Source organism: Drosophila subpulchrella, chromosome 4 (assembly GCF_014743375.2).
Source record: "Drosophila subpulchrella strain 33 F10 #4 breed RU33 chromosome 4, RU_Dsub_v1.1 Primary Assembly, whole genome shotgun sequence".
NCBI classification, from domain to species: Eukaryota; Metazoa; Arthropoda; class Insecta; order Diptera; family Drosophilidae; genus Drosophila; species Drosophila subpulchrella.
In genome coordinates, this window is record NC_050608.1 from 1674596 (window position 1) to 1690896 (window position 16301).

Sequence of the window (16301 nt, forward strand, 5' to 3'; positions counted from 1 at the left end):
CAAGGTTACATGGTTACTACGAGTATATTGTATCGTATAGTGTCCGCAAAAGTTTGTAACAGGTAAAACTCCCACAACGTTAAAGTCTGCCTGGCTCGCAAATTTTATAAGTCACTAATCATACCGATCACAATATTAGTTTAAAACTTATGAATAGCTAATGTTATAAGTTAAATCCTTGTAGGGTTACTAGAAGCGCTACCATCCGCTAGCTGTCTCCGAAAAGCCCTTGAATTTTTTTTTAAAAGTTGGTCATCTTATTTTCAATGATTTTGTTAGGGTAAATAGGGATTGCTTACATTTTCATGATTACATTACATTACCTATCTTTATGACAAAAACCGCACGAGCCAGCATATTTTGTGTAAATAGTAAATAGTTATATAATTGCAATTTTAGCGGCGCGGAAAATATAACTCTTTCAAACAAAGCTATTCGACCAAGTTTTTTATTAAACAACTGAGTAACGGGTATATGATAATTGAGGCCTCGACTCAGATACACGGCTCTCGGCTAAGGAGAGTGCGAGGGATGTGGAGATACCAAAGCGAGTGCTCCCAATATTGCACAGCGCTAGTTGTCCTTCCATCTACCTGTTACTTACTATTCAATAAAAACAACGGGTATAAAATCTTGCGAAGCAATGCAACATTAATTTTGCCTTGTCAGACGCCTTCGTCGTGGTCGGCCTGAAAGCACCGAAATACAGAAAGAAAAGATTACCCGATTACATACCCAATTAGACCCAAGGTCCCTTTAAATTATTGATTATTTAATTTTCTGATTATGTTAACAATTGGGTTGCAGAACTTAATTTTCATACAATTAACTTAAAAACAAAAATGATCCAGGAAGGTTCATTGTTCTATCCATTCGCTCTTATCGCCATTTACCGTATTTCCGTGGAGTTATTGCCTAAATCACAATCATCGACAAATTCAACGTGCGTGAATGGAAAGTGACCATTTCTTCCATTTAGTTCCCCCTCCCATTGTCCATTAATATTTGTTTTAGTGACTTTAATTATATCACCAATTTCCAATTTCAATGCAGTCTTATCATAGGCGTTTGGAACCCTTGACTGTTTTACGCGGGCGTATGCAGGCAGTTTGCGCTATATTATTTATTTCACAAAAACATTATTATTATTATGGAATTTACATTTAAATACTTACGTTTAGATCTGTCCTCTTTAGTGTGCTTCCACGCAAATTAAAAGCGGCAATAATTTTAACTGCATCTTCATCATCGTCATGCTATAAAAAATATTAAATATTGTAGACTACATGAAACCATTAAGATTGAAAGAGATAGAAATTGTTTAAAAGGCTAAGACGGTACTACTTATACTTCGGAAGAACTAACAGTACTATTGACGTATTTACAAGTCCTGGCAGGTGTGACAAGTCACAGGTACGGCAATGTGGCATACGTTTAGATTATGAACGACCGCCCAAGTTGGGGCTGTAGCTGAATCTGATTTCAAAATATATCAAGTGAAATTATTGTGGGCTAAATAATGTTTTTAGCTCAGTAGTTAGTATATTTCGTTTTTAGTGAAATACAATATCAAGCAAGGAAGAACGATATAGTCGAGTGACACGACTATCAGATAAAGGATATGCATTCAGCAAAGCGACTTTTTCCAATTACTGAGCGCCATCTAGCGATTACAATACTTGGTCATTGATTACATATTAAATATTCCGATTTGAATATTTTGTAAAAAGGTATTCATTTATCGATAAGAATAAGAAGTTACAATTAGGTTTGCACCACGTTTTAACGCCTTTAAGCAAATATCAAAAAATTTCTTCATCACCTTACACTTAGAGCCATTTAAATTGAGTAAATAGTTAGAGCACCATGTTTAAGTATTATATTAATCGGATTATAAGTCGGATTGGCAAGAATTATCCTTGTACTGCATGCATCGTCTGCGTACATTAGTAAAAGAGAATGAGTTATAACTGAGGGAAGGTTATTTATAAATAAGTTAAAAAGTAGCGGCCTCAGGTGGCTCCCTTGTGGGACACCGGAGGCAACGTGGATTAGACAAGAGAGAGAAGTTTTAAAAAGTACTCCTTGTGTTCTGCAATTCAGATAACTTAAGATCCATCTTAAAATATCAACAGGGAACCTTAATAAAGAAGAACGTGATTTACAGAGTCAAATGCTGTACTAAAGTCGGGGTAATTGTAAATATATTTTTATGATCCCCTTATCACAAATGAAGTAAGTTCCAAAATGAAGTAAGTTCCCGCGATGACACGGAGATATAACAGACCTACAGAAGTTCTGCAAATTGGAACTAATATTTTCGAAAAGCTTCTGGATCGCTGAAAATTTAGTGATAACTTTGCTACCTTTCTTGTGGAGAGGAATTATAAACGCTTCCTTCCACACATGGGAAAATTTTGAGAATTATAAAGATAAGGTTACAATTTGAGAAGGGGCTTACATAGGGCCTCCGCCTTTTCTAAGCACGCAGCCAGGAATTCCATCGGGACCAGGTGAATAGACGGGCTTACCAAGTTGAAGATCAAAAGGTAGAGAGCTTTCGTTTAAGGTGGGACTGCATATAAAATTCGACTTGGATACAGTGTAAAAATAAATCTGTGAAGACTGAGGTAAAGTAAAAAATTGGCAAACTTGGCCTGATCAGTTATTGCAGTAATACTTTCAAAAGATAGCGAGGAAGGATTATGGTTGGATTTACGCCTTGTGCTAAAAAAAGAATATAACTTTTTCGGAATTTAAGAGTTTTGGACTTTACAACGATTTAAATAGTTTTTGGTTAGCTTACTTAAGACAGCTTTGCGAAAACAATGAAATCGCTTAGTTGACTTCTCTGATTTTTCGACTAACACCGCACCAGTGTCGATTAAGACCTCAAAGAAGGATGATATGGGTCTTCGGGATAAGTAAGAGGTGCTACTTCGGACAGAAACACACAGTCCGTATTAGATACAAGGCACAGGTCCAGTAAACGGCCTAGTGAATTTCTAATATAGTTAACTTGAGACAAAGATATGTCAAGCAACACTTATGCGAAATCATTATGAGCTAATGGTAGTAAGATATTAGATTTTTTATCTATGGACCACAAAGTTTCAGGTATATTAAAATCTCCTAGAACTACAAGTTGGCCTCTATTGGACAGCTTATTTGAGACTGACTTTATAGCGAAAAGATAATTTAAATACTCTGGGAATTCAGGTACAGGCGGAATGTACGAGCAGTCGATACATATAGAACTATTCAATATTATAGAATTAGATAATTTGGAACAGAGATCTAAAAAGACAAAATGTCCCAATCGTAGGTCAAATTAAATTTTTCCACGGTAATGTTTTTGGCATTTGTTTTGTGTTGTATATTGCCCAACACCTGGTCGGCCGTTTGGGGAAAGCCGGTAAAAAAAATTATTTCTTGGCAGAATCACTGATAGGGGTTTTGGTAATGCAGATTGTGTTTCTGAAGAGCCAACTTGTGCCGGTAGAATTGACTCAGTATTCACTAAAGACGGCAAGTTCTTTAAGGGAGGAGGAACTGGTGAGTCAATTGCAGACGATCCAGATTTCAATGATCCATATCTTTTTTAACTGCTGATCTTAATAGCATTTGTGGATTTGTTGTGGTCGACCGCCGCACCGTGATGGAGGTATTAGTGGAGCATAAACGATCTTATCTCGTGCGCAACTTCAAGACAAAGGTCACAACAATATAGATAAGTCATCACTAATTTGACCTGTGTAACCCGCACACTTGGTATGAGCCATTTTATCACAAAGCCAACACGTCAGTTTTGAATGGTCAGCTCGGATTTGTTGGCATTTTTTAATGGAGCTGACAAAGAATCCATAATTCTTTTCATTCAGACCACTGTTCCAAGGGATATATAATGATCGAAAATTGCAAGCGAGCAATTAAAAGTGCGGTAAGAGCACTAACTTTACACTTTCGATTAAGGAACAAACCAAGGGAGAATGCGAGTGTGCGGGAGAACGGGTGCGTAATGCAGTTAATGCGCATGCAAAGACAATAACACAAATCAGCACTATAGCCTCGACGGACAACGCACAAAGGAAAGCAATATAGATCACAACAAAAAACAGAACAGAAAATACAAATTGTAAATGGATTAATTAAAATTGTGCACAGAATAAAATAAATTCACTCGCAAAGCGAACGAAATTTAGGGACCGAATATTACAAGTTTTGATTTAAACCAAGACAAATATGAAAAAAATAAATTAATTCGGAGCGCAGGTAAAAACACGACCGTTTACTTTAAAAGTCACAGATAGGAAGATAAACATATTTGTATTATTTTTAAACCATTTGCTTGTAGAGTAGAAAGGTATGCCAGAATCGACAGAAAGTATCTAACAAGTAGATGGAAGCGTTTCCAACCCCATAAAGTAAATATATTCGTGATCAGGATCACTAGCCGAGGATCACTGTCCATCCGCTTTGTCGCAAACTAGTCTCTTAGTTTTGAAGCTATCGGATTGAAACTTTCCCAAAAGTTTAGCAATAAAATGCCGGTATATTAGACGGAAGAAATAGGATCGGTCAACCATACCCATCACTGCATTGCAACTTTCTGACTGAAATCATTATAGTCTCTACAGGGGTAAAATATTCGGACAACAGTTACAGGACTGTAAAATATTATTTTACGTACCTGACATATATAAGGAACCGGAATTTGCCCAATTTTCCCCGATGAATTTCGGGCAGTCCACCATTGATCTTCGTCTTTTCGAATTACTGTAAGAATTTCACCTCTTTGAAACGGCAAATCATCTTGGTCCTTCAAAAAAGTAAAATGTATTAATATATTTAGAAAAAATATTACAATTTGTAAATGCTCACGCTGCCAACGAAATCGAACTTTCCTATAACTTTTTCCTCTTTTTTAAGCGCAGGTCGTCTTAAAGGGGTTGTATCCAAGTAATGAAGTGTATAAAATGTCAATAGCTTCGGTAGATTATCAAAAGATTGATCCCCTATGCGGTAAACGATGTGATCCTGTTGTTGAACTTTGTTAATGATGTAGTTGCTAACTTTTGTATCTTCTCTGAATAAACATAAAATAAATTATTAAGTTTTTTTAAATTTTTTATAATTTACACGTGTCAGTTTATCTCAACGTTAACAGAACAGATCTAAACTTCCAGATTATATTCAATAACACAGGAACACAAAAATGAAACTTGTGAAATTTCCACGAACCTAGTTTACAACGATAATTGATAATAATCCTGACAAAACAACTGTTTTTCAGCTCAATCGTTTTAATTCGACAAAAATTACTTCAGAACCGTATCAAAAAATATAGGGCAAACAGTCAATCACACATATTGGTCTAAATTCAAAACAAATGGCCTAGAATTAATTTAAATTGCATAACTGCAATGGATTATGGTATTGCAATGACGCCTACTTCGGTAAAGAATATGAAAAAATTAAAAGATCAGTAAGTTATACTTCTCCAGTTTTCCTATCTTAAATCTTTTAAATTGTACTATTTTCTTCCTAGCCGCAATTTTTTCAGCCAGTCAAGTTATTACGAAAAATTGAAAAAACAAATCACGATACATTTCGATCGGTGAATTACTTGTTTCGTAGCAGATTTTCAATATTTTGATTTTTGCGATTTGGCACTATGGTGTCTACCATCCACAGTGATAGATAAATTTAAAATTGCTACCTATCGTTCCAAATTTGTTAAAACCCATTATAGTTCTTATAAAACTATATTTTGAAAAAGATTTACTGATTTTGATAATATATGTATATTTTATATACATATATATATTTTTTTTAACCCAATGGCCTGCAAAATACTTTATCAAAATCCACTTTTCGGAGACTCAAAAAAAAACATTAAAACTGGTGATTTGTATATTATACATTGTATATGTACGAGGGCTGCTATTTAAGTCTCTGGCTAGGTCACCTTCTAGTCATATTTGGACCAATTGTCTTTTCCCAAAAAATGTTTCGACTTTTAATGATAAAGGCGACACACAACTTTTTCATGTGGGACCACGTTTGATATTGATTAACGATTAATCTAAAACTTTCCTTAGCAGAAGATTTTCTTGTTCTCATTTTTCACAATTTTTGTAGTGGATAATCAGGACAAGAGCGCATTGATGATCTTAAGTCTTTGTATGGCGATAAAGCACCATACTATAAACTGTGAAAAAATTGGTATAATGAGTTAAATCGTTGCCGACGCTCGCTCGAAGACGAAGGTCATGAAGGTCGTCCAAAGAAAATCGTTGTGACAGAGAACTAACTGATAATGCAAGACCGTCATGTGACATATCGTGATATAGAGGCGTCCATGGGCATTTCTCCCACCAGGACACATTCCATATTGCATAAACACCTGACCGTAATCAAGGTTTGCTTTCCTTAAATCCCGCACAATATGACAATCGCTCAAAAAAGGCTTGTGTGCATTGGTGCAAACAAAATTTGGAAGAACACAATCGTTTATAAGATCGTCACATGTGACGAATCATGGATCTATATCGACCGTGTGGTTCTTCGAAGATGGGCCAAATGCAACGAAAGTTGTTCACGGAAGAAGCACCTCGAAACAAATGTTTGCCTTTTCTTGGGTAAAACTGGTCATGTGGCGACGGTTCCGCTTGAGCAACGTAGGACGCTCAGTTCGGAGTGGTACCTCACAATTGGCTTTCCTGAAGTCTTCAGAGAAATTCGAAAAAAGAACGAGAAAAGACGGGTCATTGTGCACCATGACAATGAGAACTCTCACTCTCATACCTTTTGCCTTTTTGACCGGCCATGATCAAATTAACGGGTCATCCGCCACCCTTACTTGGCACACACTGACTTATTTTTATTCCCGCACATCAAGAGAAAAATCCGTGGTCATCGATTTTCGTCGTCAGAAGATACTGTGTTTCAATCGGAGTGGAAAAAGTGCTTCGATAATTGGTTTGAGCGCATGCAAGTGTTCATATCTTGCTAGAGAATCCTTTGAAAAACAATAAAACCATTTTTGATGATAAGCATTCGCATTTTCATTATTAGGCTAGAAATATGTATATCAAAATTTTCTGCTTGAAAGAAGAAAACGTATTTTCACACGGACAGACAGAAATGGCTGGATCGAGTGGGCAAGTGATCCTTCTACCTGTTACATACTTTCCGACGAATACAATACCCCTTTTCTCTATAAGTAACGAGTATAAAAACGCGGATACTTTTAACTGGCACAAACATGGGACATTCTCCGTAAAACCGGACACCCAAAGTTAAATTTTGATGCTTCAAAGGTTGCCGCATGTAAGGTTTCCGGTTGGTTGTATTAATCTTAAGAATGTCTTAATTTGTTGTTCGGTAACTTTGAAATGGGAGAAGAAGATGTGTGCAGTGAGTAAAGGTGCGGAATCCAGCGCTCCGCTGAAAAAAGTCGGCCAGCAGCGTCCACCTGCGCACATAAAGTCAAACCCACCGTGAGCTCCTCTCCAGCTTCCCACGCTTTGTGCCGCATTACGCTCAGCCGGCCTAAGCAGTGTTGCCCAAGGTCAGCAGAACCATCTGATCGCAGGGCAAGCTGGCAAAAGCTCCCTGCCATGATAGATCGAGACCCTACATCAGTGGTCGGCACACACACATACCATCACTAGTTTGCCTTGCATTAGTGTGAGTGTAACAAAACACGAAGTTGGCGCCCAGCGCGCTGAAGCCTGACGTTTCTCTGTTTTTCACTGAAATTCTCTGCCGCAGCAGCAAAAAAGCGCGCCGAAGCTGAGAAAAAAAGACCCGAAGACCCATGCCGAAGTCATACGAACATCTACGTTATACGTGAGCGAGCAGAGGATGGGCAGAACACCTACGCTCACTAGATAGGCCGTTGCCGACCGCTGCCCTACATGTAGATGTCATGTTGGTGCGGCACCCAGCGTAGGAACGTACTGCCTACATTTGTGCGTTGCTGCTAGCTGACGACTGCTACCTGCTAAGGGTTGCACTTGTCGATCGGCGCTCAGCAGTAGCATGCATCTGAGGGCGGCTGCTCGAACTCCTTGGCAAGGAGTCTGGGATCGAACGAGTGACATCACTTCTGTACGTCAGAGGTCTTCCTGGTGCCAAAGGTCAAGGAGCAGACTGATTGCCAACCCCCCCTCTTACGCGGAACACCATGAAACGGGGCCCTGGCGACCGAGTAGAGGCGTTATAACATCCATCGGAAAGTCGTGGGGAAATCCGCGGCCACAGGTGGAAACCTCGATCCGCGCACCCCGTCTTATCGCCAAAAACCCACGTAGCATGTGACCCATACTGGGAGGCTGCGAGGTCTGCGTCTGTGTCATATTGGCCGGCAGTCACGACTCCTGGCAGCAGGTATAAAATGCAAACAACCTGGCAGTAGGTATAAAATGCCACAAATGAAAGGAATGTCGACAAAAAACGAAATTACTCCAGGTAGCAACCACACAAGTGGAAATCCACCCGTGGGAAATCCCATTCCCAACAACAAACCTGGCGAGACGGTGGTGAACTTGGCCGTCTCGACAGTGAATGCACCAAGTTTAAGCAGCGTGTGTGTATTACCATGGAAAAGGCAAAACGCAACTTTAAGGCTTCTGACGCGGAAAAGTATTGGGTGGGGAAATTCAGAATCAGAGCTCTGTTCGCCGAATTGGATATTTAAAAAGTAACTGACCAGAATATTCCTGATGAGACTGAGGCAGACCGTGACTTGAGTGACCCATTCCTAAATTTTGCGACAAGCGACAACATGGCGCGACAAATAAATTTGGACGCCATCTATGAACGCAAGAGTCTCGCGTCCCAATTAGCTGTTAGGAAACGATTGCTTTTCTTAAAGTTGCCGAGTGAGACAGCACTATTGTGCCATTTCAATATTTTCGACGAATTAATGAGTGAATTGTTGGCCACATGAGCCAAAATCGGCGAAATAATATAATACAACTTAAAAACGATTATCGTTTTGATAAAAAGGTTTCCAAAGCTGGCGACCATAAGGTGAAATTTTTTTGGATTCTGGTGCTACAGATCATCTCGTAAATGACGAGAAACTCTTCATGCACTACATCGACCTGGAGTCGCCAAAAATTGCTGTCGCCTGCATGGCGAATTTATTTTTGCATCGAAGCTTGAAATCCCTGTTGAGAATGTGCTTTTTAATATGTTGCAGAAAACTTAATTTCTGTCAAGCGACTTCAGGAGGCTGGTATGAGATTAGGTCACATTAGTAAAGGGAAATTGCTAGAAATTAAAAGAAGTAATTTATTTGGTGACAATAATCTAGATAACGTTAATCCAGTTGATCAGATATGTGAAGCATGCTTAAATGGCAAACAAGCCAGATTGCGATTTGAAAAAAAAAAACAAGAAAGGAAGTTAGCTTCGGCAAGCCGAAGCTTATATACCCTTGCAGCTATAATTATTAAATTTAAAAACACAAAAAATTATATTCCCAATAGGATAAGATAATATGTCAAAAACACCGAAGCTATAATTTGTTTCATATTATTTTCCTGCCAATTTTCCGATCGTTCCTATGGCAGCTATATGATATAGTCGTCCGATTTTGATAAAATTAAATTCGAAATTCAGAACTAATTAAAAAATGTTATTTCCAAGCGTTGGAGGTTATATGTTGAAAAACACCAAAGATATAATTTTTTAAAATTTTTTTGTCCGATTATTCCTATGGGAGCTATAAGATATAGTTGCCCGATCCGGCTGGTTCCGACTTATATACTACCTGCAAAAGAAATAAGACTTTTGGGAAAGTTTCAGACCGATAGCTTTAAAGCTGTGAGACTAGTTTGCGTAGAAACGGACGAACAGGCGGACATGGCAGATATGTTTCGCTTTAAAAAGGGTATGGGAGCAGTGGCGTATATGTATCAAGAGTTATGTTTTTTGAAAATAATAAAGTCAGGTGAGTGTTACATTAAGTTTAAGATGTTGTGCGGCAACTTAAGTTGAATCTACGTCAATTTCTAAGGTGTTTTATGCGTTTTACAAAATAACCTAGAAAATTCTGGTGTCGTTAGCCGAAAGTGGCATGATGAAATGTTTCGTGCCAATATAAATCCCGCAAAAGGTTATACACAGCTCTAAAAGGTAAGTATACAAATATACAAGTAAAACACATTTTTTTAAACTTATGCAGGTATATTTCCTCAAGAGCGTTGATGTCAAAGGTTAAAAATAAATTAACAAAGCAAAAACAAGGCTTATTAACAAAAATTGTACGTATATGGAAAACCGAAATTGTTATGGTATTAAAACTTATGACTTTTTAAATGTCTTACATGAGACAATACCTAGGCACGCAAGAAACCAGGCCTGGCTTCGATAAATTTTCATTTAAGCTGTCACGGGTGAAAAAGGGCACATTTCATACAAATGTCTATATAGAGTGTGCGGGTGCGTCTCACGTCACCAGTGATTTATCAGGTGGTTCACGGGTGAAACTAGATTTTTGGAACGGAAGGGTAATGACAACGAGAAATTAAGCTAACTTCGGCAAGCCGATGTTTCTTAGCCCTTGCAGGTCATTCCCATTAACTATACAGAGTTTTCGAATTTAAGAAAACTAAAAAATTATTATAGAAATGTTAAGATGTTCCTTTTAAATTACCTACCGTATATGTTTGCCTAAAACAAAACATATCGGTCTTTGTATTATTTTGACATTCATTTTTCGAGCCTTCCTATGTCAGCTATTTGATGTAGTAGTTCGATTAAAAGAATTAAATTTCCAAGAGTAGAAGTTAATATGTCAAAAAACACCAGTTATAATTTCTAACATGTTTTTTCGATCATTCCTATGGGAGCTATAGGATATAGTTGTCCCATCCGGCTCGTTTCGACTTACATATATAGAAATAAGACTTTTGGGAAGGTTTCATTCCGATAGCTTTAAATCTAAGTTTGCGACTGCCTTTCTACTAAAGGAGTAGTAGCGTTAATGTCTGAGTTTTTACATTTGTTTTGTTATGCACACGAAAGACTTTCTGACAAGTATACATGTAATTAGATTTTCGACATACCTTACGCAAAGAACGTAATCCCCTGCTATTGAGTTACTGTCGCGAACCAAAAATACCCCTCGTTCACGCTCATTCATTAATACTTCAGTGGCTTCTTGTCGGGACATGGGACCAAAGTACCAGCTATCAAGAATACTTATTAATATTCAGCATATATGTTCATATTATAGAGCCGCAGCAAATTTTACCTGTTCCTATCTGAAACATCAAAAGGATCCATCTTGGGTATAGCTAAGGCTTGCAACAAATTGCCTCAGAACAAAGAAACAAACTATTGAGTTCCAAATGTCGCATATAACCGATTGAATAAAAATCTTGAGTCAGTGCATATTCAAATTGATTCTCTAAAAAACAATACAATTTTGATTATTGTTTGCACTGTTATATGTGTATCTGCGCTTCGCTTAGAGCTAGAGGTGGTGAAACATCGATTACAACATCGATGTTTTTGGCGACAGTCGATGTTTTTGTCACATCACCAATTTTAGAGAAACGGTGCGGAAGGTATGTAAGCGAAAAATGTGTTTATAAATATCCATGGGAAAAATTCACACCGCAGATGGAGCCTACACCACCAGTTTAACCCGGCCCTTCCAAGGTTTTTTCATCCCTTGATTCAAAATTAAAGGCGAAGATAAATTCACCGCGAGCCGACGCTGTGATTCTACTAAGCCTTAAGCATGCGACCCACTATAATATTAGAAGGTGAATTTTTCACAAACTTTAAAGTACATTTTTTGGTTTAGGCGAGTGCAGATATCTAGGAACCGCTTAATCAGGTTGCATGTAAATAGACTTCCTGTGAGTACGAGAGGGTCTTTAGTAAAGCTGGACAGATACGGACGGATCGCTGCACAAGAATGAAGCCGGATGTCGTAGACATGTTAATGTTTATTAACAAAAATAAAAATATATTGTCGTAACTAAGCTACATATAATACTATAACATGGATATGATCTCTTAGAATACTTATGATCTTTTTCTTTTAATTTTTTGCTGAATAAAGCTTTTTTGTTTTATTGTGAGGCATAAAAGTCTTTCAGATGCGCTATATTATTTTACTAATTTATTTAAAAGCAAAAAAATATTTGTTTCAAAACATCGATGTCTTATTATTGTTTTTTTTTAAACATCGATGTCTGCTAACCGAACATCGATGTTTTTCCTTCTCTACTTAGAGCTGTCAGATACATGAAGTCATCGATGGATCGATAAGCATTCCTTCATGTCCACTAGTCTTTTGCTGAAAATTAATGGCTTATAGGCTCTACACACAGCTGTTCCAATCTTAAGCGGATTCTTGTTCACACAGAGAATCGCTCAAGAAAAAACAGCTAATCGGTATAAGCAAACCATTACCGAAGAAAAAATAAGTACGAATTGAGTTTTTCCGCAAAAAAAATTGAAAACAAAGTACTATATCAATAAGAGGTTGAACGTTTTCCGCGGCAAATGATTTCTTCATTGCTGTTAGCATATTGGCCAGGGTAGATAGTTCCATTCCGACAAGCGTTGTAAAAAGGGAAACAGAACTATTGCAAGCCAAAGCCCTCCTGGGAAATTTCAAAAAAATTAGATCTCTCTCTGTACCCTTGAACGCATTTAAACCGCCTTCCTCGCGAATGTTTCTTTCAATACTCCGTTTTCATATTAAATGATTTGAACAGTTATAGGAGATGGATATTCCCGCACATCATGAAGACACGGAAAATATCAGATTGACCAGAAATGCTTTGAGTAAAGGGTAAAAAGAATAGCCCCAGAAGTTTGCAAAACGATTTTCATCGGGTATGATCCAAGACACCTATATTTGCGCTTTCTCCATTGATTAATTTTTTTATTTTAATCGAATTGTCATTTGTTATTCAAATTTAACTTATTTCCTTACAACAGGTAACTGGAACCAAATGTATCTCCTCCTATAGTGATATACTAAACTTCTTCCGATGTGCAGTCCCACTTTCCGTTTTAACTTACCCGTATTTACTTGTCATCCTACTTCTGGAAGAAGTGACACGGTCCTGACCTGCAAGAAATGCTGCTGAACAAATTTGATTGTCCCCAGCTCCGTTTAGTTAGAAAATTTAATAAAAGTAATTTCCAAAAAAAAATAATAATGTTATTTTCAGTCAGAAATAACATATATTCAATATGTCCTTCTTAACTTCTAAAGAGTGCGCTTTTATTTTACAGAAATTTAGTTTATGCGATCATAAAGCAAAAGGTAAATTTAAAAATCCCCCATACTTTTGGAAAAAGGCTTAAAACCGCATTTTTCATTAAAACAAGAAAGGAAGCTAACTGCGGCACGCTGAAGTTCTGATACCCTTCCAGGTCGTTCCCGTTGGAGCATTGTATGTACACTAGAGTGGTCCAAAAAATGAAAACTAGTTCTCACCAATTTACATGGTATATTAAGATCTGTAAAAAATGTAATCAAAAATAAAAAATTTTTTTTTTGAGACTTAGACCTTGCGAATTGTCCTCAAGGTTTGCTTTAAAATTACTCATACGACATGTGTTCCAGCCAGAACTTTTTCGAAAAAATCGATTTCCCACCCCCAACTTTGTCAACATTCTAAACTCAGTCAATATTAGTAAAAAATGAACAATTCCGAAATGTTTTTGGTTGGACATCTGAAATCCGAATTCGACACAACGGATTTACAATCTAAGAGATCTGTCTTATCTAGTGTCCTCTATAGGACTAGAATTTCCGGAAAAACTTTGTTACAAAGCGCCAAAGATGTAACACAAATGCTAGTTACCAATTGGAGTCAAAGGGGTATTCCAGTCCGGCATCACCATCATATTATTAAAATTTGAATTTGAGAAATAAAACCAAGTCAAGGCCACCCATATGAAAATAATATATTTGATCAAGGGCAATAGTGCGTTTGAGTAATAAACTTTGAAACCAATTCGCAGACCCTAAAATGCGTTTTTTTCAAAAAATTTCTTTTGGCATACATTAAATAAATAGTAGGACCTTAAAAATTTCCATACAAATGTGGACCGCCCTAATGTACACCCTATCCGATTTTAAGAAAACTAAAAACTAATTACAAAAGTTTTAAGATAATGTTGAATTTTTATAAAAGCATGGAAGAACGCTATAGTCGAGTACCTCGACTATCAGGTACCCATTACTCAGCTAAAGGGACAAAAAAAAGAAATGGAGATATGCGAGCAGCGAAGCGAGATTGAAACGTGCCACCTACCCGCGATCTCAATATATGATTGTGTGGGCGGTAGACAGATTTAAGCTTTATGGGCGTTAGAGTGGGCGTGGCAAAATTTTTTTGGATCAATCGATAGGTATTGACGAGTCTACAACATTAGAGTTAAAATTTTTTTCAAGCATGAAAGTTTTGGGCGCCCCAGGTTTCGGCGGTTTGTGGGCGCTAGTGTGGGCGGGGCATTTTCGCGTAGAAAACTTCCGATGCGTACAAGGCTGCGGAATCTAAATCTAAAATCCCACTTCTCTATCTTTCATAGTTGCCGAGATATCCGCACTTATACTTAAGATTTTTTAAGTTTTTGGGCGGTTTGTGGGCGTTAAAGTGGGCGTGGCACCCTGGTGACACTAACTGGCGCTGCGCAAGAAGCTCTGGAATCTACATACCAAATCTTAACTTTGTAGCTCTTGTAGTTTCCGAGATCTCAACGTTCATCCGGACAGACAGTCAGACGGACATGGCTAGATCGACTCGGCTAGTGATGCTGATCAAGAATATATATACTTTTTAGGGGGTCGGAAACGCTTCCTTCTACCTGTTCCATACGTTACTACGAGTAACGGGTATAAAAACTAAATATAACGGTAATTGTATTATTTTGCATTAATTACAATCGGCCAATTTTTACAATTTTTATTCAGGACCCTGAAACACTAATAAATTATATGTAACGGAGAAGAAGAGAACATGATAAAAAAATAACGAAGCTTTAATTATTTTTCCATTTATAATCCGATCGTTCAGATGGTAGCTATATGATTAGTATTTCGGAAATTTAAAAGAACTCTATATACCGGAGAAGCAAAGATAACCATCAAAAAAAATAACCAAGCTATAATTATATTCCCATCAATTTCCCCATCTTTTCTATGGCTGCTATATTATATAGTCGTAAGATTTCCTAAGAATTTTATTTGTAATTCCGAACTAAATAACAAATGCTATTTACCGGAAATGAATTTGATCAGAATTAAGAAAGGTATAATTGTTCCCTTTTATTTACCATTAATTATTATGACAGCGATATAACATAAGCGTCCGACTTAAAAAAATGTTATGCAAAATTCTATATATATCTATCTCTAACATGTCAAAAACACCGAAGTTATAATTTTTCAAAAAAAAATTCCATTATTTTTACGATTATACCTATTGGAGCCATAGGATATAATTGTCCGATATTTCGTTATTTCAATTATTCGATATTCTGAAATACTAAAATAGTTATATTCCCAAGAGTATAAGTTAATATGTCAAAACACACGGAAGTAATTTTTTTTTTTTACATTTTTGTAAACTATTTTTTTGATTATTCCTATCGTTCCGATTTATATACTAAATGCAATAGAAATAAGATTTTTGAGAAGGTTTCATCCCGGTAGCTTCAAAACTGAACTGACTGAAATCATAATACCCTCTGCAAGGGTAGACTGGGAAGAAAATGTGTTAAGCCTAGTACTCAGATCGGCTTAGAGTTTCACTGGTCGAAAAATCTTATTCTTTGTAGAGTGACTGAAGTTTTCAAAGTTCACCAGCAATGCATGTAGCATGGTCTTACTGTCAAGCAGCTGGGTTTGTTGACAAACGGAAAACAAATCAATTGGAGCAATTTACAAAAGAAGAGTCTGCTGGTGCACAAAGAAATTAAAATAAAAATAAATGCAATTTTCAACGAATGTTTTTATTTATGTAAATTATAAGCTTAAGGCTTCCTTCTCGTCCCGCGGATGCTTCGCCATCTTTCCTGCGCCATCTGTAGTCCAGCTCCGAGCTGGCCAATAATGGCTGGTAATGGCTCCTCCAGCTGTCCCTTAGCGGGCGACCTTATTTCCTCCTCCCTATAGAAGCTGGCGCATCCTCTATCTCCGCTCCATCACCAGCTGCCAAGTAGCTGGTGAAGGAAGAGTCCTCAATGGAGTGCTCGTCGGAGATCGAGCGATGTCCTATGTTCCTTCCCACTGGGATTCTCTAGTGGATCTC

General features: G+C 37.3%; 1 protein-coding gene across 2 annotated transcripts; it reads right to left on the bottom strand.

The window, feature by feature from the left end:
- Nucleotides 1-751: 751 nt before the first annotated feature.
- LOC119556218 (adapter molecule Crk) lies at nucleotides 752-11500 on the bottom strand. 2 transcript variants are annotated; one of them, XM_037868250.1, is made up of 6 exons: nucleotides 11270-11500; nucleotides 11082-11216; nucleotides 4882-5086; nucleotides 4691-4819; nucleotides 1176-1256; nucleotides 752-1114 (listed from the first exon to the last, which is right to left on the bottom strand). In XM_037868250.1, exons 1-6 carry the CDS (start codon nucleotides 11299-11301, stop codon nucleotides 890-892), a joined length of 807 nt encoding a protein of 268 aa, XP_037724178.1. In that variant the 5' UTR covers nucleotides 11302-11500; the 3' UTR covers nucleotides 752-889. The 2 variants fall into 2 exon arrangements, with proteins under 2 accessions (XP_037724178.1, XP_037724259.1); XM_037868331.1 differs by having other exon boundaries at nucleotides 11082-11204; nucleotides 11270-11498.
- Between the last annotated feature and the right edge of the window lie 4801 nt (nucleotides 11501-16301).